The sequence below is a fragment of the Callorhinus ursinus genome, unplaced genomic scaffold, assembly GCF_003265705.2.
Source record: "Callorhinus ursinus isolate GAN/ISIS: 27379988/994484 unplaced genomic scaffold, GSC_fseal_2.0 scaffold3, whole genome shotgun sequence".
In the NCBI taxonomy this organism is placed as follows: Eukaryota; Metazoa; Chordata; class Mammalia; order Carnivora; family Otariidae; genus Callorhinus; species Callorhinus ursinus.
This window is the reverse complement of record NW_027397065.1, coordinates 21,625-44,800: the sequence shown is the minus strand read 5'-3', so window position 1 is coordinate 44,800 and position 23,176 is coordinate 21,625. Positions and strand designations below refer to the sequence as shown.

Sequence of the window (23,176 nt, the reverse complement as noted above, 5' to 3'; positions counted from 1 at the left end):
ATTACATTAGTAGAAATTATATTACGTGTTGCCCTTGGAGACCTAAAATTTTCATATTCTGTTTAACGGAAACATCTTCCTATGGTCTTTGGTATCTTTCACTTTTCTTGATACAAAAATTATTTTTTTTTGCCTTGCTGGTTTTCCTTTTAAAGCTTTTATATTCTCTGTTTTTATCTATAGCTTTATCTATTTATCAAAGCCCCTGTGAGCACTGCTCTCCTTTTATTCTCCTCCCCAGAGGTTACCACTGAGATCAGTGTGGTGTCTACCCTTCCCAACTTTTTTCTCTGCATTTAGGTTTTTACACACTCACTGTGCTGGTTTGTGATTTCATTAAAAAAACAGCAAAACAAATCAGGATCATACTATAATGTGTTATTCTATAACTACATTTCCCCCCTTAATACTCAATACACATTAAAAGAAATAGGTTTCACAATTTACCAATGGACCCTTTTATTTTTCTTAATACTTTCAAGTCATTTTACAAATAATTTGCAGAATTGGCAATAAAGGAGTAGTAAAAACAAAACAAAACTTCATGACAAATTTTAGTAAGAACTTAAACAGAGCAAATCTCAAATTTTTGTTCCACATTTTCCTGGTCTTAAAGGCATATATACTTGGAATGGGCAACACACTCTCAATGTAATTAACTGCTCATCAGCTATCATGCGTGCACCTGGACCACAGTCATTCATAAATACTAATTCTAGGTTTCAATACATTTCTAAAATGTTCTAGCTTATCATAATTTCTGGTTCTTCTCCCACTTGCATGGACAAAAATGCAATACTTGAAATTCTGAAATCTTCAAAAGCTTATCATTATGTTGAGGAGAGGACAGCCATCTTCTTCGCTCCACAATTGCAAAACATTTTCAGTTTTATATTTATAAATACCAAATTAGAACAGTTGATCAAATCAATATTCTTATTTCACATCATCTATTTTCTTTCAATCTCCTCCCTTCAGAACCTGTGCACCTACAAACAGTATCAAGTAAACTTTAGTGCACAAACATCGTAAAGGCAAAAGAAACCACTACATATCCTTTTAGCACAACAGGATGGTTCAGGTTCTTGTCACCAAATACTGCATGATGTGTGCTGCCTATGGGCTAACTAACTGGAGAAGAACACATTTCATTTTGTCCTTGAAAATACATTATTCGCACACTGATTCTTGAGTTTGGGAAAATTCATCTAGGATACTATCACCTGAACACTTATGATCTGAGATTTTGTTTATACAAGAAATTTCATCATCATCGGTAGTATCCAGAGCACTGCTATCTTTCTCTTCACATTCATCTTTTGATTAGTCTGATAATTGTGAAATGTCTTCTGTCACTTTTTTCCTCTTTGCTATTATGGGTGAAAAATTTAAAAATTCAGACTTCTCAACTATGCTCAGTGAAAGTTAGAAACAATAGTTACAATGTGTGAAAGTTAATCATTACATTAATAGAAATTAATTATAACTATAACAGTTATAATAACTGTTGTAGTTAGACTCCAACAGTGCTATTTCCAGTCTTTTATAACTTCCTGAAGGACAATGCAGCACTTTGGGCAATACAATTAAAACAATGAAGGATGGTGTGGTAGTGATTTTTATCTTACTTTTGCATCATCACCCTCTAGTTTTCTTATATTTAGACTTTTTAGTAGAAATAATCGATAAACAATAATAAACTAATTCTTAGGATGATGAAATAGCAAGATGTTCCAGATATAGAAAAGATAAAAATCATTAAAGATCCCAAAGTGCATCTTAATCTTAGGTTTACAAAAGGGTCCAATGGACCCATATGGTAAATGCAAGACAGAATTTTATTCTCCTTTTAAAAAAAAAATGAATTTTCTCTTTGTTCTTTAAAAGACCTTTAAGAAACTCAAAAACTGAAATTAGGTCCAAGGGACCCTGATGGTATGCTATACTGAAGACTCAGGATCATTTCTTGTCATATCTTCAGCATTCTTTTGAAGCTGCTACATAGATAAGTCAGTTGTTCTCCACTGTCCAACATTTAGACTGTGTCTAGATTTTCACTGTTATAAACAATACCGCAATCAACAATCTTACATATATGTCCATGTGCATAGGGACAAATGTTTCTTAAGCCAGAGTAAATTCCTGAAGTGTACTTTCTAAGTCATAGGGTATACATACTTTTTATTTTAACACATAGAAATACTGTATCAGTTTATCTTCCCACCAGCAGGATATGAAAGTTGACTTGGTTTTTTCATACCTTCACCTAAAGTAGGTATTATCAAATTTTCTAATTTCCGATAATGTGTTGGGTGAAGTGTTCTTGAATCGTGTTAACTTGCATTCATTGATAACTAAGTGCTTTGACTCAGAACTTTTCACATATAAGCACATTTCTGACCTTATTCATCAGGCTAAGAAATACTACTTTCCTAAATACTTAAATCCTTTTCCTTAAATATATCTGGCTTACAAAACCCCAAGTATGTACACTCACATTTCTCAAAGAAAATAACTAAAGTATCTTCTGAGTAATTTAAAATTATCCATTGGAAAGAGACTTTTAAAATGACAGGAAAAGGACATTTTTTTGGATTTCAAAGTTTAATTCTAAAGACAGGATTTTTATCTAGGTGCATTATAAATTTACTATAGAAAGTGAAAGCAACTGCAAGTAATATCAGTTTTAAAATAAAATCCTAGGTGTTCTGCCAAGTGAGATCAATAGATCATTATTCATGACACTGATACAATTTCCCAGGAAGGTTTTCACTTTAGAATAAAATTTTGAGTGATTTGTTCTGCTCTAAAATCTACACTGACTTACTCTGTTGCTATCAAAATTATATAATGACAAAACACTTCCTGGTGGAATGAGAAGCAAATCATAATTTGGAGAGATGAAATGATGCACGAGATTAGGATAGTTATAGCAAAAAGGATACGAAAATCATGTTGATGATATGGCATTTAAGAAAAGCTGAGGAAATTTAGACGCTGCCCGGAAAGAATGAAACATTAAACTTGAACAAATTTATTTTATATTTTTGAAATAGTATCTTTCTCCTTTAAATGCCTCAGGGAAACATAATTAGTAAAACAATATAACATGCAGAATAAAAAATGGATAGAAAGACTTAGAACAAGAACTTCTGTCTCAAGGTTAGGCTATAATAGTGAATAAAATGTCCTAAGAACATTTAGGAAGAAAAGACTGCAATTATGCATCCAAACAATCAATTTGAACTAAGTGCAATAGCTCAAATGCACTAAAATCTTCAAACAAGCTGGAAATCTAAGGGAAAAAAAGGTATAATTTTCAGATACTTAAATACTAGCTTAATATGCATTTTAGTTAAAAGTTTCCTATTTCATGGCTATTTACACTCTATTTTATTTCTGCTAAAAAAGAGAGAGAGAGAGAGAGAGAGAAGTGATTATATTCCTTGAACTTTATAGCATGATTTTTCATTTAAAAATATTCAGGTGGATTTTTCTTAACATATAGTATCCAATTTGGAAAGTATTTTGGCATGTGAAATATTTCCTGAAGTTGTCTTCATGAAAGAATGTATCAGTTGGAACAATCCTACTGAGGACAAATAGGAAAGTTAGATAAAGTATAGAAAACAATTACCTGATGGTACCTGATAACTAACAAGAAAGCAAGGAATTAGCTGGCTAGGACCTGGGGCAGGACAGAGACCCAGGGAGTGTGTCTGTGGATCCCTAAGGGAACCACTAAGGGTGAGCACTATGAACAGCTTGGCTCTGGACTGAGACACCAACGGGCTGCACCCCAGGCAGAGAAACACATTTGAAGTAATAATGGCAGCCTTTGAATCCTTGAGTCACCTCAAGACCTGATACGGATTAAGTGATGCCAGATTATTATCAGGGTCTTAAGATGCCTGGTAGAAGCAAATGTGAATCTTTCAGGTGAAATATAATATCAAATTATTTCTATAATGATTCTGCAAATACAATGCCCATAATGTAATCAAAACAACCAGGAATTCAAAAAGATCTAAGAATGGAAATGAACAAAAACAACAATCAATAGAAACAGACCCACAAGAACTCCAGATATTTGAATTATGAGACACAGACTTTAAGATAACGATGCTTACCATGTTCAAAGAGATAAGATTGAGAACTGGCAGAGAACTAAAAATGATTTTTAAAGAATAAATTATGGGTATGAAAGATTCTAACAACCCTTAAGTTTAGATATTTCTATTAAAGACAAATAATTTTTGGGCGCCTGGGTGGCTCAGTTGGTTAAGCGACTGCCTTTGGCTCAGGTCATGATCCTGGAGTCCCGGGATCGAGTCCCGCATTGGGCTCCCTGCTCAGCAGGGAGTCTGCTTCTCCCTCTGATCCTCCTCTCTCTCGTGCTATCTCTCTCTCTCTCAAATAAATAAATAAAATCTTAAAAAAAAGACAAATAATTTTTAAAATACTTCTTTTTTTTACTTAATTCTTCCTGATTTTTGAATAAATATCTTTGAATAATATTATCTGCTATTTACTAAGTTCTTATCTGTCTGGTTCTGCTTAGAAGTTTAATATAGCTTTATCTCATTTAATTTGTACAAGAACTCTGAGAGGTAGGTACTCTGTTAATGCAGAAACTGAGGATCAGAGAGGTTAAGTAACTTGCTTAAGGTCAGCTGCCAAATAACCAAGCCTAGCCTGTCTGATCCAAAGTCTACACTCCGAAGGATATGACTAAAAAACAGTTCAAATTTTACTTGCAAATCAAGGGGTCTCTTAGTAAATGTACTGGAAAATGCCCAAATAAGCAGAAGTCCCAAAATGAAAAATTCAGGACCAAACTAGAATATTGTAGATACTCAAAATGTTTGTTAAATCTCTGATGAGTCTACAAAGTAATCATAGTTTTATAGTGACGTAATAAGGGATGCATTTTCACTCCTCAGAGATTTTGCCAAAACTAGCTCTCAATAAAGAATACCTACAATTGTAAGATTTATCCCATTTACTAATTCATAACTTTACTTCTTACAATTTTATACATGAATACTTGAGATTTAAACAAGAGTACACAGCTAATTAGTGACAGAGGATGGGCTAGAACCAGACCTTCTGATATCAAAGCTAGATTCTGGTTATTATAACACCTTGAAAATTATGTATTACTTTAAATTACATATTATGTGTAATATATATGTACGTTTAGGCTTACAAATAGGTATATATGCACATACAGATATGAAAACTTAAATCTGATGTAATATAAACCACAAGCCCACAGACATGGTTCTTCTGTTCTTACCAGCTGCTGCAGCAGCAAATGGCAAAAGGCCACTTGAAGAAGTGCAGGAAGAAAGAAACCAGGCATCAGTATTTTTCAATGGAAAGAGCTTTGTGTGAAAACATCAAGTGCAGACTGTAGCTGATCCTCTGCTTAATTCACAAATCCATTAGGAAAAATTAGCTTCACAAACCTTGTGCACCAAGAAAGAAGTCCTACTAAGATCACAGTACATAAGGAAGAAATCAAGTCAACGGAAGATAGACTCTTATTCTCCCAGAATTGGATTCAACTAGAGTTCATTTACAGATCTCATTTTCATGAATGATAAATTGCACAAAATTTTCAAAGCCCTCTGATGTGAAAAGAAACTGAGTAACAATAAAAATGCAAAGAGCCTATTTTATTTTATTTTTTTATTTATTTGACAGAGAGAGACACACAGTGAGAGAGGGAACACAAGCAGAGGGAGTGGGGGAGGGAGAAGCAAGCAGGCTTCCCGCCAAGCAGGGAGTCTGATGTGGGGCTCCATCCCAGGACCCTGGGACCATGACCTGAGCTGAAGGCAGACGCTTAACGACTGAGCCACCCAGGCGCCTGTAAAGAGCCTATTTTAAACAAAACCGTTGTGCACAGCATAGTAGATCACTCCATACATAAATGGGTAGCAAAACAAAATGAAACAAAACAGCAAAACTATGTACATTTTTATCTGAAACTGGGGTAGCCAATTCCTGCAACTCTTCTCCAATAAATAAATAAATGCTTTACAATAAACTATTTTTTAACATCCACTATAGGTATTATGCTAGTTATAAAGAGAACATTTAAATATTAAAAAAAAAATATTCGGCACAAACTAGAGAGAACATGAAAGAAGTATGAACAGCAGAAGATATCCTCTCAAACATAACAAACTCTGTATACCAAAGCACTGATAGGCAGTATCACTTCCATGTTTTCCTTTTAGACCTCATAATAAGCCAGTGAGTTAAATATTCCCTTAAATTTCCTTAAGTATATGAAAAAATAGGCTTTGTGCTATAGAGTGAATGTTTGTGTCCTCTCTCAAATTCATATGAAACCTAATGTGATGGTATTGGGGGTAAGGCCCTTGGAAAGTGATTAGTTCATAAGGGCAGAGCCCTCGTGAATGTGCTAGTGGTTTTATAAAAGAGCCCACAGAGAGCCAGACCCCAATTGGGCAAAGCTCTCCAGACCCACAGAGCCACCAGTACAAAATTCCAGCCTGGGAGAGCCACAGGGCATCAGCATCAGCAGATGTGGGACTACCAGAAAGCAGACCAGGCACAGAACATCAGCAGACCAGGCACAGGGCATCAGCAGACATGGGACTACAAGAAAGAACCACCTCAGGGGTGGGGCCCAGGCACAGGACCACCAAAGGAGCAATATAGCCTAGAGCTCTGGAGGCCCAACCTTGGCCCCGCAAAGCTACGGGAACAGGACTGCTGCCCTAGTGGGTCTGGAAGGTGGGAATCCCCACCCAGTGGGCCTGGAAAGCAGAGAAATGAGCCAAAGATTTGGCTCAAGCCTAAGGTTTTAGACTTAATGAAGAGCAATTTGATAGCAATAGAGACACTGTCTCGAAATGGATGACACATTCAGTCTCATCCATATCTGATTTAGTTGGCATTTATATGAGACTTATAATTATAAAGTGAAATATATTACAAAGTGTTCAAGTCAAAGCTAACAAATGAAAGGATTATGGCTTTAAAAAAATGTCACCCACATAAACTTAAAAATTGAAACATATAACATTCACCTCTAGAGTTACTGTGAACATCTGCTTTTATTGTACTCAAAGACAGAGCAAGTAAGAAAGGAATTTGTTAATTTTAACTGACTGAACCACTCAGGCTTCCCCTAGGAATCTGTTAATTTTAAATCAAGCTATGTGTGTATGACATTCAGCTTTACCAAGAATCCAACATATCTGCATATTTTAATATTTTATAATAAAAATACTAGAAGTAATGGGATAATGCCATCTGATCTAAAGCACTGAAAAGGAGGGGGGAGTTAAAAAATACATTACCTGCAGTAATCTCCTTGCTTAGCGACCTTGGCTAGGGAGAAAATGCAGTCAACAGTTGCTAGGTGATGTACTGCTTTACACAAGGAGTGATAATGTTCACTGAAATTCCTACAGAAGCAACAACAAAAAGGTGAACACATTGATTTCTTAGATCTGTAAAAGCTGCAAAACACGTAATCGCTTTATTAGCTAAGATGAGCATAAAATAACCAGAGATACCTAACAGTTAAGAAACATGGAAATTACTCTGGACGACTTCTCAGTTTCATATAACTTGATTACTGAGGCTTCTTTTGTTTCATGTGGATAGAATTACATATATTTAAAATAGCTTCTATATAAAGATGTCTACTATTAATACTGTATTGCACATTTCATTTGACCATGACATGTCAACTTTAACATAATTAACACAAATATAGTGATCATTTTCATTCAGCTTAAGTTAACATGAACTACCCGGATGGGTCAGCTTGTCTTTGTGCTTCTCCTTCATAGCATCATCCAAACTAGGATTAATAGTTTCAGTATCTTTCTCTCACACTGAACTGGAAGGTTCTCAACGGTAGGGTCCATCCATGTTCATCTGATTTTCCTATCATTATTAGCTCTAACATCTAGCCCATAACTTCGATATGCAGTAGACATTGTAATAAATTTCATTAAAAGCAAGCAAATAAAGTATTTTTTTCCAGTGATCTTCAGTTATCTTATTAATAATACATATATAAATTAAATTTTAGATTAATTTTAAAAAGATAATCATCAGTGCCTCAAATCTTTGGCTAATTAAATCGCTTGTGATCTAAAGGCTTAAAAGACTTTTATTGAAAGACTTATTCAGAAAAAATATAGGAATGTAGGTAAGTGCTTTCCTTTTTTATTATTTAAATTGTTCCATTATTTCCTTTATTTTTTAGATTTATTTATTTTTGAGAGCGTGAGAGCATAAGCAGAAGGGGCAGGGAGAGAGAGAATCTCAAGCAGACTCCCCGCTGAGCACGGAGCCTGACACAGATCTCATGACCCTGAGATCATGACCTGAGCCGAAACCAACAGTCAGACACCCAACCAACTGTGCCACCCAGGAGCCCCAAATTATTCCATTATTTCATATCACAGGTATCCCTTACATCCTTTCAAAGAAGATTCCCACCAAAATAGAATACTAGGCTGAATTCTTCTCTTAAAAATGATTTCTCTCTGGGCGCCTGGGTGGCTCAGTCGTTAAGCGTCTGCCTTCAGCTCAGGTCATGATCCCAGGGTCCTGGGATCGAGTCCCACATCGGGCTTCCTGCTTGGCAGGAAGCCTGCTTCTCCCTCTCCCACTCCCCCTGCTTGTGTTCCTGCTCTCACTCTCTCTCTCTCTGTCAAATAAATAAATAAAATCTTAAAAAAAAATGATTTCTCTGTTGTATTATGGGTTTCAGAAACTTTGAGATTTAATCTGCTTCTTAAATTCAAAAGTTTTAGAATGCTTCCTAGCTTGAAAAGGATATCCAAACTAAGCTATTATGTGATCAGTTATTCCTATATTATCACTATCTTGATTTTTTAGAATCTGTAATATGATTTTTCTAGTAATATTATAAGGTATTCCATGCAAATGATTCTTCCAGATAACAGAAGCAACATTTTAAGTACTTATTTTCATTTTTGTGTTAACGTTATGAATTGGAAAATATATTTATAGTATATTTTATACCTTTTTATCTGAATAGATAGAACATAATAAATATAATTTACTTATTTCTCACTGAATTAAGGTTCATCAAAACAAGCAAGAATCCCACTAACAGTGGTAAGAGTCTGTGCAAAATCCCAAACACAAAGGAGACTGGCATCAGACAGACAATGCTCAGGTGCCACCTTAAAAATGACTCACTCCATTTTGAAGATACCACATGCTACATGGACCTAACACTTCTGAGTGACTGCCCAGTGATGATGCCTTGTCATTCCTGGTCTGACTTCAATTTTACATCTGACCACTGGCTTATCTGTTGGACTGTGTTGCTTTCTGTCCCTGTTCTAATTACTGACCCATCTGGTCCTTCCAATCCTGGCACTCTGTTTTCTCAGAGTGGCCAAATTTGATGTCTCTCCTCTTGCCTCTCTGGAATATGAGTATCAAAGTGTCTTTGGCACTAAATAACTCTCATTTTTTCTTCACTCTCACTCCCTGCTTCTCAGCTCTTGTCCAGGCCACCAAGACCCTAATTAATTTGCTACTATCTAGGAGCCTTAGGTTGAGGGTAACTGTCCCTCATGATATTCTAGTGTCTGGGATTGAAATGAGTGACACAGCTCTCAGTGGGTACCATTTTGGTTAAAAAAATAAGAAAAAAGAAAAGGCAGAGAGAGATAAGGTAATTATTTTGATATAGACAATAATGTTCTTTCTCATGTCAATTATATAAATAAGATGTGTGAATAAAATGAAACACTATCATAAATCTTTAACATCATCATCATAACCTAGGAAGTCTTGTTTGACTTCTTGATCTTTGTCCATTTGCTACACTTTCCCAAATTTCAAAAAGATTATCCATACCTAGAAAAATAACAAGCTAAAAAATGGGCAATTCAAATAACAATCTGATAAGACTGGGTTTATATCACAACAGGCAACTTTATCACTAAGCCACCAACCAACTTAAAGATGAAGCCAAAGTACTATGATTTAATCTCTGGTCAAAAGATATTGCCACATCCATAGGAAAAATAAAGATTAAGGTACTTGGGTTCTAAAGCTGTTAGGACAGTCTACCATCAGATGTTGCCCAATGATATGTAAAATCAACAAAAAAGGAAAATATTTCATTTTTTATTTGCAAATTTATTTCTAAAATATTTAACTTACTGCACAAGAGACATTATAATTCAATTTTTAAAAAATCTCCAATCGAGAAGATTATTCAACATCCACAGCCCATCTTCTAGGAATACAGATGAAGAGACACATTTTTTTCAAAGAAAATTCCATTTAGAGTTTCTTACAGCCTTGATTTCTTGCAATATTTTGGTCAAAAGTAGTATGACTAATGTATAATGGGTCAGTATCTCAATAAGAGACAAATACATGTGTATAGCTGGTATTCAATCCTCTGATGTCAGGTTCACTGAGGTTAATCATTTTTTAAAATGACATCATATTCATACCATCTGGCACCTTAATAAATATTGTACATTACAGTCAATGTTGTTCTCAAGTGGGGGCTCTAGCTGCAAAAGCTCTAGCAAAAATTCAGCCAATATTATTTTTTTAGATAAAACCATTAATATATTTTTCTTATTTTGAAATTAATGTAAGTACATTAAAGACACTTTTGATATCATGTATTTGCAAAGTAAATTAAAATCTCCAGTAATCTCACCATCCAGAAATAATCAGTTAATATTTGAGGATATATATACGAAGACATTTTTCCAGAAAAGATATACAAATGACCAATAAGCATACTGATAATACAATAATGGAATATATACATTTAATCTTTTAAGATAAAAAGATTTAGGGGCACCCTGCGTGGCTTACTAGGTTGAGCATCCAACTCTTGGTTTCGGCTCAAGTCATGATCTCATGAGTCATGAGATCAAGCTCCAAACAGGGCTCCACACTCTGTGGGGAGTCTGCTTGGGGATTCTCTCCCTCTGCCCCTCCCCCACTTGCGCATGCATGCATGCATGCTCTCTCTCTAATAATCTTTTAAAACCAGATAAAAAGATCTGTATGCTGTGCATGTATGTGAATTTACACAGAACTGCATCATCCCTTCAATACTGTTTTGCATTCTTTTTTCACTTAGCAATACAACATGAGTATCATATTCTTTGGTGATGTTGTATTTAATGTCACCTCACTCAAAGAGGTAGTAAGATGAAAGCTGAATTCTCCTGTGTTAATTTGGTAGAAGGCAAAGAGCTGATACAGGAAGAATGATACACAGAAATAATGGGGTGCTAGAACAGAACAGAGAAGGGACAAATCAAAGATACATTTCAAGGGGAAAAGACAAACAGGAATTTGATAAAAGATAAAGGGACAAAAAGAAGAAAGAATCAGGGACAATGCCAAAGTTTTCGGCCTGAGAGATCTGAACTTTATCTTTAGTCTAGAATAATGACAATGACTACATAAACCAGATCTGTAAAATCTTGTATACTATGAACAGAGCAAATATGTATCATGTCATCAAATCCCAGGACCCTAGAATGTGGCCCTTGAAGCTTGAAAGAACTAATTTTCATCCAATTTTCATGTCTCAGTGATACTTTTTTTTTTTTTTTAAGTAATCTCTGCATCCAGCATGGGGCTCAAACTCACAACCTCAAGATCAAGAGTCGCACGCTCTACCAACTGAGCCAGCCAGGCGCCTCTCAGTGGTATTTCTAAGGGGAAAACCAGGAGAACTTGAGACTCAAGGGCCCTAAAGACCCTTAAAATGGGAAAGCGAAAGCAAATTGGAAAAGGAAATGAATATACCAAGTTTCTATCCCTGGGTCCAAGATTCTGAGTTAAGATAACCTCAGAAGATTCAGGATAAGTAAATTAGAATGTGTTTCTAATGCTCTAATTCAAGACTCCTCTGGGCAAAAAAATGGTACCAACTACCTTTTAAGAACTGTTACTTAATATCTTTGTGCACCCTGCATTGAACCTTGGCTCCAACCCAATGTAGGCAACTTACTTCTTATTTCTGCATCTCAATTTATTCATTTGTCAATTGGGGGTGATAATATTTCAGTCACAAAGATCTTGTGAGAAATAATGACCTAATATACCTAAAGGGCTTAGATGAATGGCTCATAGCTAAGGACTCATGAAAGTCAACTGTACACCTCTCTTCCCAACTTCAGTCCAGCAATAGCTTGAAATCAACCACAGGAGTATTTACACTATAGAAACCAGCAAATGCCACAGACACTACTATTCTTCCAAAGAACTGGCTGTTAATGTCTTATTTACCAGTACACCACTGACTTAAACCTGTCAATATGAACATATAACTATTAATAAGTCCAGATATGAAACATTCTTTGAGGCAATGGCAAGGATTCTTCAAAAAAAAAAAAAAAACTCATAAAAAAGCAAAAAAGGTGGAGTGCCTGGGTGGCTCAGTTAGTTAAATGTCTGCCTTCAGCTCAATTCATGATCCCAGAGTCCTGGGATCGAGTCCCCTGTCAGGCTCCCTGCTCAATGTGGAGTCTGCTTCTCCCTCTGCACCTCCCCCTGCTCATGCTCCCTCTCTCTCTCTCAAATAAATAAAATCTTAAAAAAAAAAAGAAACCAAAAAGGTGAGGGACTATTCTAGATTCAACTACAAAAGAAACATAACAAAATGTAACATGTGAAAGCTGAATAGAGCTTTCATTTAAAAATGAGGGGGCAGAATTAGAGAAACTCAATATTCCTTAAATTAATAGTTTTTCTTAGATGTGATAATGGCCTTAAGATTATATAGTAGAATGTCCTTAGTTTTAGATGTATGCTTAATTAAGTATTTAGGGGTGAAGTGTTATAATGTCTAAATCGTACTTTCAAAAGGTTCAGGAAAAAAGTATATGAGAGAGATAAAACAAATGTGGCGAAATGTTAACACCTGATAAATCTAGATGAAGAGTATATTGGTATTTATTTCAAATTTCCCAGATTTAAAATTCTTTAAAATAAAAAGTTAGGAAGAAAATATTCAGGATGTAAAAAAATAAGAAAAAAATTAAATGGAGATAATAAAAACAAAGCAACTAACCCATTCTTTTCCAACTCTGAAAACGTTAGAGCCTTTTTATAAGAAAAGTAAAGGAAGTCCAAGGTGGCATTTCAAAAAGGGACTCTACCAAACATCCTTAGCAACTAAATATTAGTACAGTAACAATAAAGTATATTTAGGTCTCTCGTTAAAGACTAAGATGAGCTTACATTTCAATGGATTAAAAATAAAATCAGAGAACACATGTACTCAACTATTTTATGGCAGGTCACAAGCAGTAATCTCTACTTTTCTTTTTGATGGAAAGATTTTCCGGTCTATTTCTCATAGCAAAAAGTCAGATTATATTTTTCATTGTAAACTCACTCTAGAAAATCAAGCCATTCAGCACTGCAGTCAAGGACTAGCTGCTCCCGGAGCTGATTCAGATGTCTGTAATTTTCTACAATAAAAGGAGAGTGAAAACGGCTCACAGCTTTTGTGCTAGAAGAGGGAAAGAAACATAAATAGGAAATCAAGGTTACTAAGAAATCACTAATGCCATCACTTCAGAAAATTAACGTAGTTATTTATTGTTCTCTGATGAACCTTGAAAGTAAATATCTGTAAACAGAGAACATTCTTTTAATTATGGTGCTGAACTCTATTGATTCCAAAGATCTCTGTTGTAAATAAAGTACTTGGAGTTCACAGGACTTTGTTCACAAGCTCTAAAATGCATTTTAAATTATATCCATATGGCAAAGTCAAAGTTTAGAATTTCCATTTCATAAGCAGAAAGCTTTTTCTTTAAATTACACTAAATGAAAATGCTTGCTTACTAAAAGATCAGAAGCAAGTAAGTCCTGACAAAGCTGGATACATGGATGAAAGTCCTATTATTCTTTATGTTTGATACTTTTCTGTATAATTAATGTATTTCAGTGAAAAAAGAAAAATATAAAGAATTACAAAGGATAGCAATGCATTAATTCAGGAGGCAGTCAAAGAAGAGGAATGTTTCATGATCTAACTGTAGATTCACAGTGGCCCCAGATGGGAAGAAATATGACATGCTCCTCTTGTGGGCTTGTGTATCATCTGTTTCTTCATCGAGAAGCTGTAGAGCACAAAAGGGGATGCCATGGGTTCCCAGTTAAAAAATCTGGGCCAAGGCTTTATCTCTAACCACTGACTTGCTACCTATGTAACCTTAGGCAAATATAAGTGACCTTCTCTAAACATTCCTTTCCTCATCTATAAAATGGGAATAATGATAGTATCTACATCATAGGTACTGTTGAGAGGATAAGATAGTGATTAGCACAGTACCTATGTCCTATGTCATTAGTACCCAATGTTAGGAGTTGTTCTGTGGAGGTGGTGATTGCTACTGCTGTTGATGTTACTATTATGATTGCACCTATGAGAAGAGAAGATCAGGACTGAGTGATACACAGGTGATGACAGAGTGTAATTACTGTTCTTTGTTTGCTCCCCAACTCCTGTCACAATTAGGTTTAATTTGGCCAGTTATTGGACCAGGGGTGCGCCTTTCATATTCAAATTCTGACTAATATTCTAACCTATCCCTGTCAAGGTCCCAGTAGTCAAACGACATATAAAAATAACAGTGAACCTCCCCAAAGCCATCTTATTTATTCATTCAATTTACATCATTGAATGTTCAAAAGATGCTGGCACTGATTTATGCCTTCCGTGTTGCTTCTGAAATGTCATGTAGATTTCTAGGCCAACATATTTATCATAGCTTTCTCTTGTGATAAAATTCATTTAGTGAAACATTTCAATTTCTTAGAGAATTAGATATACAATTTTCAATAATTTCTCTTCGTAAAACATATTTCAATTCATGAGCTGTAGGGTAGGACAAAAGTAGATAATGGAAAGAAAGCTCGTGAAGAGAGAAAACAGCCCCTAAAATCAACAATACTCAAATCTCACCTACAGCTTCTAGTAACACAGGAGAAAAAACAAACCAAACAAAACAATGGTAACAGAGCTAAAGAAACCGATGACTGTGCATTCAGAATCCTTTGATAATGGCAATGGATACTAGTTTTTTTCTTTTAATTAAATAATAATCATTCACAGATGTTAAAATTTTCTTTTATCCTTAACGGAGTTCCTTCATATAAACACCAGCTACTATACTAGTCCCTCTTCTGCTCACTTAGGCAAATGTTAACATTTTCATCTCAAGTTCATGCAAGCGTATTAATAACAGAAGCAATAAATACTTCACAAAGAATATTACTCACAGGAGTATATACTTCACTAATACCACTTCTTTATATGAGTCCCCTTTGGGGGATTAATGCCTAATCAAGGAGAAAAGGCAGTCTCAATGTGGTTCTCTAATTCTGTTTTTGATTAATTTGTTTTCATCAATTCATGAATAACTTACAAAAAAGAAGCCATAAAGAACTGTTGTAATTATGTGCACTGTAAAGCATCAAGAATAAAGAAATGCAGAGCTCAGTGAGGTAGAAAATGAAATTTCAGCTTCCTAAAAGAAATTTCAGGTATACCACTCATCAGGAATTTCAAGCAATCAAATTAATCTTATTACTGAAGATAACCCAATATTTTTTTTCATGTGTTTAGCATATACTCTGAGGTGTAAGAATAAAATGGTAATTTACAAAACAGGAAAACAAATGTATACAAGTAAGATACTCTTTGGAAAAAATATTTTTAAATCAATGATAAAAAAGAATTTAAAATAATTATTTCTTTGGTTAAAAGTTCCACAAGAAAACCAAAGGGAAAGAATTACTTTTTATGTCAAGGATGTGGTTATCTTCATTCCAGTAGTATACAGGTATACACATGTCATAATTCACATTAATAAGAAAAAAATGTAATTTTAAACCCACCTTCCAACCTTAACCCAATCAGTTGGTATACAAGATACAGCAGAATTCTTTACTTCAATCATAAACTAAAAGAAATACAAATAAAAATTAGATATTTAAATGATTAACCATTATTAAAGCTTCCTCAAAATTGTGCTATAAATTTAGTAAATACTATTCTAAACATTCAAAATAAATCCAGTATTGTGAAGAGGAAAGTTCAAATATGTCCATACAACCGAATATCATTAATTAGGGTTGCCATACTTGGGATAAAGTACAATATGTATTGATCAAAAGTTTGTAATAAGCATGTACCTCGGCACTTTAATGTTTATAACATTGTCATGTGCACTACGTGTGGTGATTTTTCTTTTTTTAATGGCCTCTTTCATTTATTAGTACCAATTAAGAATTCTATTATACTCAGTAATAAGACTGAAGTTCTTACAAAGTACATACAATTTTAAAATATCAATTACGATGTGCTATACCAGTTTCAGACATGGTCCATCCCCTATTCTGAACAGAAGAGGATTTATTGTCATAGTTTTTATCCAAAGAGCCCAAGTGCTCTAAGAATATCCTCATGAAAAAGCACTGATTTCTTCAGCTATTAAGGGAAGAAGAGATTTCTTCCCATGAGTGTTTTAAGTTTTCACTCATAGGAACCATATCTTTATAGCGCTGTGTTCTGCAAGCAAGCTTTTCTGAAATCAATCAGGAAGCAAGTGAAATAAACTTCTTCTATCATGCCTTTCCTTTTCAGCATTAGTTGTGTATCATCTCTTCCTCCGCTCACTCTCCTGTATTACTGTAATAAAATTCAGTGTTTTATTTAAATGAATACACACAAACACTTATTTTATACAGGAGGAAACCCAGAAGCTCTGTGGCTACCACTAATTTTGAGATGGCACAGGAACTTTTTTACATATACGTTTTATAACATTTCTGGCATTTATAATATGCATATTATTAATAATACTGGCCTATCTTTGAGTTTATTTTTCTATATAGTTTTTACATTAATTATAATACAGATATTATTTGTTAATTTTAAGAATTTTGTGACTAAGGATGTCTTCCTAGACAGACAGAAATTAATACAATTTCAAATCTGCTACACCCAGTTAAACAGTGAAGAGTCGAAAGTCTAAAAAAGTTCCCTTCGGCTACAAAGAGTAACTGAGGAAAAAAACCCACAAAATAAATATCATTGACGAGAAAGAAAAGCACATTAGGACCATGCTAAAAAATTCTGCTTACATATTATTCATAAATGTCCTACAAGTAAAGCATATTGATCTTTTTATAAAATAATTCTGAGAAGAGCTATGCCTGCAGCAAACAGCAAAATTCAGGGCCACAGCGGCTCACTAATACTTGGAAAGGACACATCTAGATCCATAAAAACACAGAGCTCCACAAAAGTTACCGTGTAAGGGAAGGTGGAAATTTTGAAAAAGCAGCTAAAACTGCCTCAGTGAGATCAGTGGGCAGCCAGATAGGCTGGCTTACTTAAGTAACGTGCCATAACACTGCAGCACGGGGCACTGGATTCAAATTTGTACCTTATACACGTCACAGATCGATTCTAAGCATGGCCCTTTAGAGCGGGCTGGCAACAGTTTGGACCGTAATGGTTCAATCTGTAAGTATCAAGCGTCTACTCTAAGGACCACAGCTCCTCAAACAAGCCATATGCAGAGCCAATACTCGATGGGAAAGAGGGTGAGAGTTGGGAAGGCCCACACGGACCTCTGGCTCGTTACACCCCGGGGGTTACTTCTTCGACTTCGTGCTGGTCCTGCGGGTCCTCTTCTCAGCTGGGGTCTCTCTTGAGAATTGTCATCCACCAGTGGGTTTTTTTTCTCTTCTACACTGCCTAACAAATAGGAAATTTTCTCTCTGCTTCTTTTCACAAACATTCTAAGAATGAGCAGACAAGGCCTTTAAAAAATTTTATTGCTACAGAAAAGGAAACTAAAACTGGAAATTAACATGTATTTCAGAAACCTTAGAAAATTCTCACAAGCACCTTTCCCTACTCTACAGTTCCTGACTTTGTTTCTTAGGTGTTGATGCAAGACGGATGCCTTGATTTGTTCTAGTAATTTCTCACATACTCCTGGGATCCAATTCTGTCCTGGTTAAACGTCAGATATTGTTACTCAAACTACAGGCTGTCATAGCACTGGGCTTGCATCGTTGCTAAGTTTGCTAAACCTTCACTCCAGAAACCGCTCTCTGTTTTCTCCAATACCACACTTAACCCATTCCTACTCTCCCTCTTTTCTTTCTTCTCTCTCAAGAATTCTCAAGTATTTTTTCTTTAGAAGTAAGATGTCACAGAGAATGCTTTTCACATCTTAAACACACTAAGCAGAATTCGGATATGCTGCATGCTGTGAATTAATAAAAATTTTTTCTAAAGATTTTCCCCCAATATTTCTTCCCTTTTCCTTAAGAATACTACTACTTACCAATACTGCCCTAAATCTAAATATCACCCTATATCCACTCCATATTTGATTCAATTAAAAGATGATTATATACACAAAATATGAGAAAAACTATCACAGAAGCAGTGGGCTAAGTTTCTGCTTTCATTACTTTCTTACAAATACTTTCGGAGTCAGAGATAATATAGTCAATAAGGCTTATAGTATTCTAATGAGTACATAAAAACTGAGAACAGAGGTGAAAAAGGAAAGTTGTCAAAAGTATCACTGGCTTGACAATCTACTTATTTTTCCCAATAACAAAATCCATGTACTACATGGGGCTGCTAAAACAGGTTTTTAAAAAATTATTACAAAGTAATAAAAACAGAAGGGTATAAAATAAGAAGCACACACAAAGTAAGGGTTTTCCTGCCTTCCTCTCTCATTTCTCAGAGGTAATCATATTTGATGGAGTCTGTTCTTGATACTGTATCTTTAAATAATTTGCTGATACCATTAGTATAATTTTTTAGAAGAGAATTTGACTATAACAATGCTGAATATCTAGAATTCATTTGTTGTTTGAATAGAATCACTAGTTCTCAAAAAAATGTTGTAAAAGTGATTCTGAATCGATATACTATTCAATTTCTATAGGTTTTTAAAAACCGGTAAGAATTCATCCCACAGTTAATAACTAAGAAATTTCTTGCCTCAACCTCATCAGCTTAACCTAATAAAGGTTAAATAAAGAATAAGATAATTTACCTCCCTAATTAGTTGTAACCCAATTATTTCATCTCCATACTGTGCTCTTTCTTGAACTTCACTGCCACACTGATTTAAAAAAGAAAAAAAAAAAACTACTCTACTATCCCTTATGAATTCCTGATCAGTTTTCCCCATTTTTACTGTAAAACTACCAGCTGGATCCAGGACTGTCTTCCCAAGACTTAAGCTTTATTTCAGTTTGCATAGTATGAGCTCTAAAAATGTCTGGGTTTCATAAAATAAAACCCAAGATGTTAATAATCCTTGTGTTAATATTTGTAAGTAGAGTGAAATAAGGAACTGGTCGAAAGACTGGAGTCAGGCAGGACTGGGCTTCTGATTTAGGTAACTTACCTAACTATTCCAACCCTCAGTTTTCTTCACTACAAAATGGGAATAACCCCTTAAAATCTGTGTTATTACAAATGTTAAATAATAAACATACAGCGCTTAGCATCATTCTGATCAAGTGCTTGACAAATGGTAACTATATTAGTAGTAGTAGTATATGAATAACATTTACATAGGGCTTAATGTATGATTAAAAAGCACTTTCATGTATTTTAACTCAATTGGTCTTTGGAGTAGTCTCACGACACAGGTGATTCTGCCTTGGTCACATAGCATGAAGGGGGAAGTGGCACTTCACACCCAGCTTTTTCCTACTGTCATAACAGGTAACTGCCTTTCTACTACATATCTTTTATTAATGTTATTAAGCAGTTTTGATCATCTCATTTTCAACAAATAGCCCAGATACTGGCACTAAGGTCACTTGTTTGGTTTGCAAGGTCCTGACTGCATAGTGAAACGAACTGATGCAATTAAATATTTGGCTGGAGGGTGGGGGGGGCACTAAGTATAAATATTGTCACATTATTTTTCTGTTATATAGACTTCTAGGTGGAATACACTGTGAAACATCTGCCTGAGGCCAAAAGATTTGAATCCAAAAGATAGACTGACTTAATCAATGGTCTATTACATGGCACAAGATTAATAAATATTTTAATAGGGGCCCCTGGGTGGCTCAGTCGTTAAGCATCTGCCTTCGGCTCAGGTCATGGTCCCAGGGTCCTGGGATCAAGCCCCACATCGGGCTCCCTGCTCGGCAGGAAGCCTGCTTCTCCCTCTCCCACTCCCCCTGCTTGTGTTCCTTCTCTTGCTGTGTGTCTGTCTCTCTGTCAAATAAATAAATAAATAAGTTTTTTAAATAAATAAATAAATATTTTAATAAAGATTATAATCTGTAGGGTTTCTTATTTCAAATAATTATAGAAATCAGCAGTCTTTGGACTAAATATATAAAGTAATACAAATGTTTAAAAATTTTATTTGAAATTAAGCTCTTCCCCACTAGAAAAATATCTGCTTTTTAAAATCCTGAATAAAATGTTCATCCATCCTATGAAAATTATTCACAAATCTCCTAATTTGCTATTTTAACGAAGTAGAATTCCTCAAATTCCCTCAGTTAGGCTCTCTATATTTTATTTTTTTTTTTAGATTTTATTTATTTATTTATTTGAGAGAGTGAGAATGAGAGAGAGAGAGAGCACATGAGAGGGGGGAGGGTCAGAGGGAGAAGCAGACTCTCCGCTGAGCAGGGAGCCCAATGCGGGACTCGATCCCGGGACTCCAGGATCATGACCTGAGCCGAAGGCAGTCGTTTAACTAACTGAGCCACCCAGGTGCCCAGGCTCTCTATATTTTATTAAACATAAGATATAGAAGTAGCATGCCTCAACACTCAGAATATCTAAGACCAAGGGATACAACCACATTTAAAGAGCATACTCCTTCCTGATTCTCACCCAGATATTAATAATATCAAACTTTGAAGTATGCATACCAAAAAACACATTCTGAACAGCACTTACATCAGCTCATGGACTCACTAATTGTAGGTTTTTGCTACAGTTTTGTTTTTTTGGTTTTTTTTTTTTCTTGCTTTTTGTTCTCTAGCAGCTATACTACTAACTTCAGAAGGAAACCCTGCCTTTTAATCACTGTGTGACCCAACCAACACAGGTGGTTCACTTCTATCATTTCATTATCTGCTGGCCAGAGATAAAAGACTAACTTTTCTCTCCTGGATTTAGGGTAAATGAATCCTATAAGTTATTATTAACAAGAGTCACATTTTCCATAATATAATTTCAACAAATAATATTAAAACACATGTAACATTAAGTTGCATTATTTTACCAAGAGAGTAAAGTAAATAAACACACAAAAAACTGTTCCTAAAATAATTCTTACCAACACAAAGTATTACATCATATTTCCAAGGAACAAAAGAGAAAATCTGAAAACAAACATTCATCCTATCCTTGGATTTTTGTTTACATTTTTTTAAATTTTTTTATTGTTATGTTAATCACCATATATTACATCATTAGTTTTTGATGCAGTGTTCCATGATTCATTGTTTGTTCATAACACCCAGTGCTCCATGCAGAACGTGCCCTCCTCAATACCCATCACCAGGCTAACCCATCCCCCCACCCCCCGGATTTTTGTTTACATTTTAAAATAGCTTTTCTACTTGAGATAAACAAATGCAAAATAAAAGTATGTTGACATTACCTCCTGTCCTGACACTGTTACATATTGTACAGAAGGATTTTTTAGTATTTTTCGTATTTCTTGTAAATGTATTTGGATCTTGTCAGTAGCTTCTTGAATTTCATCCTTCCTCTTTTTTATTAAAGGGAAGCCAGTAAGGTCTTTGAATAATTCAGTTTTATTCCCAGTTCTAAAAAAATGAAAAAAAATGCAAATACATATATTGAAGCATACTACCTATACCAGTTATCAATTATTTTTCACAGCATGATAAAATACCAAAGGGTTGGGAATCAGGAAAGCAAGGTTCTAATCCCAGCTCTGTCACTAAGTATTTATGGGTTGGTTTCTTAATTTCTTTGAATATACACAAAATTATCCTAACATCCTTTTCATTTTGCAAGTTCATGATTCCCATGGTGAAAATGAGAGATAAAATTAAATATGTGTTGTTCACCTATGCAGAAAATAAACACGAATGTAAATACTATCTTTCTTCCCCTTTTATACAGAGTTCTTCATGGGATGAACTGTAAAATGACTACCTTGTAAAGGAAAACTTTGCTTCTGTGGTTTCTAAACATAACGCAGACTACTGCTGGGAATCTAGGAAATAAGTGTAAGATGCCATCTGACTCCCATGTTTGAATTAATAAACTGCTACTACTTGTTCTGCCTGGACTTTATCTTTTCATCATCTGGTACCTGGAGAAGTACTGTCATCTGTCCTTGATAATGAACTGCTTAAGTTTTAGATGGCAGAGGGTTACTTTCAGCTATCACAGACAGCCTTTAGCATCCCATCCTATTTCTAATTTCAAATGCAACGTCTACCAGTGCCGCGAGGGAAGCTTACGAATCCATACGACAAATGGCAAATCTATTAGTTCTTCCTTTCCAGCAGTGACAGTAATCTAAGAGTCTACTACTTACTTGGCAGCTTGTTCATTAAGTATCCTTAAGTAACGTTCCACTGGACTGAGGAGTTCAGGAATTTCTAAAATAAATGTCTGGAGCAAATCTGACCGAACGTGGGAATTAACAGCAGGTATTAATGCTTGAAATTCTGACTTCAGGTGATACAGGGTTTTGACAATCAAGAAGAACTCTTGCGTAGAACACTGAAAAAAGAAATCTTTTTTAGCTAAATAACATAAGATATATGAACATGAAGTTTAATTAGTGGTCTTTTAATTAGTGGTCTTTTCTTTTTTAGTTAATGGTCTTTTTCAAGTTAGAATCAGAATTAAAGAAAATTTTAATTTACTCTATATACTAGTTAATTGAAATAAAGTATTGTTGATAACTTCTAAATGTTAAATCAATAGCTCAAACACTTTGTAACATTTTAAAACTCTAAAGAAAATAATTTGGGCCAGGGAGAGTAAAGCCAATACTTGTTCAATAATTTTTCATTTTAAAATATATTGACCATATAGCAAAAATGCAGTAACCAATGTCAAAAATATAAAGGACAA

The 23,176-nt window shown here is 34.8% G+C and overlaps 1 protein-coding gene across 1 annotated transcript in view; it reads right to left on the bottom strand.

Annotated features, from left to right (window-relative positions):
• The window catches only part of MSH3 (mutS homolog 3), an 80,394-nt gene extending 57,581 nt beyond the window's left edge, over positions 1 to 22,813 (bottom strand). Inside the window, exons 1-5 of the mRNA XM_025866714.2 lie at positions 22,632 to 22,813; positions 21,720 to 21,888; positions 15,934 to 15,998; positions 13,421 to 13,537; positions 7,341 to 7,448 (exon numbers count right to left, since the gene is read on the bottom strand). Of these exons, the coding sequence (XP_025722499.1) occupies positions 7,341 to 7,448; positions 13,421 to 13,537; positions 15,934 to 15,995 (287 nt within the window). The 5' untranslated portion in view covers positions 15,996 to 15,998; positions 21,720 to 21,888; positions 22,632 to 22,813. The remainder of the gene's footprint in view (positions 1 to 7,340; positions 7,449 to 13,420; positions 13,538 to 15,933; positions 15,999 to 21,719; positions 21,889 to 22,631) is intronic.
• Positions 22,814 to 23,176: the final 363 nt, after the last annotated feature.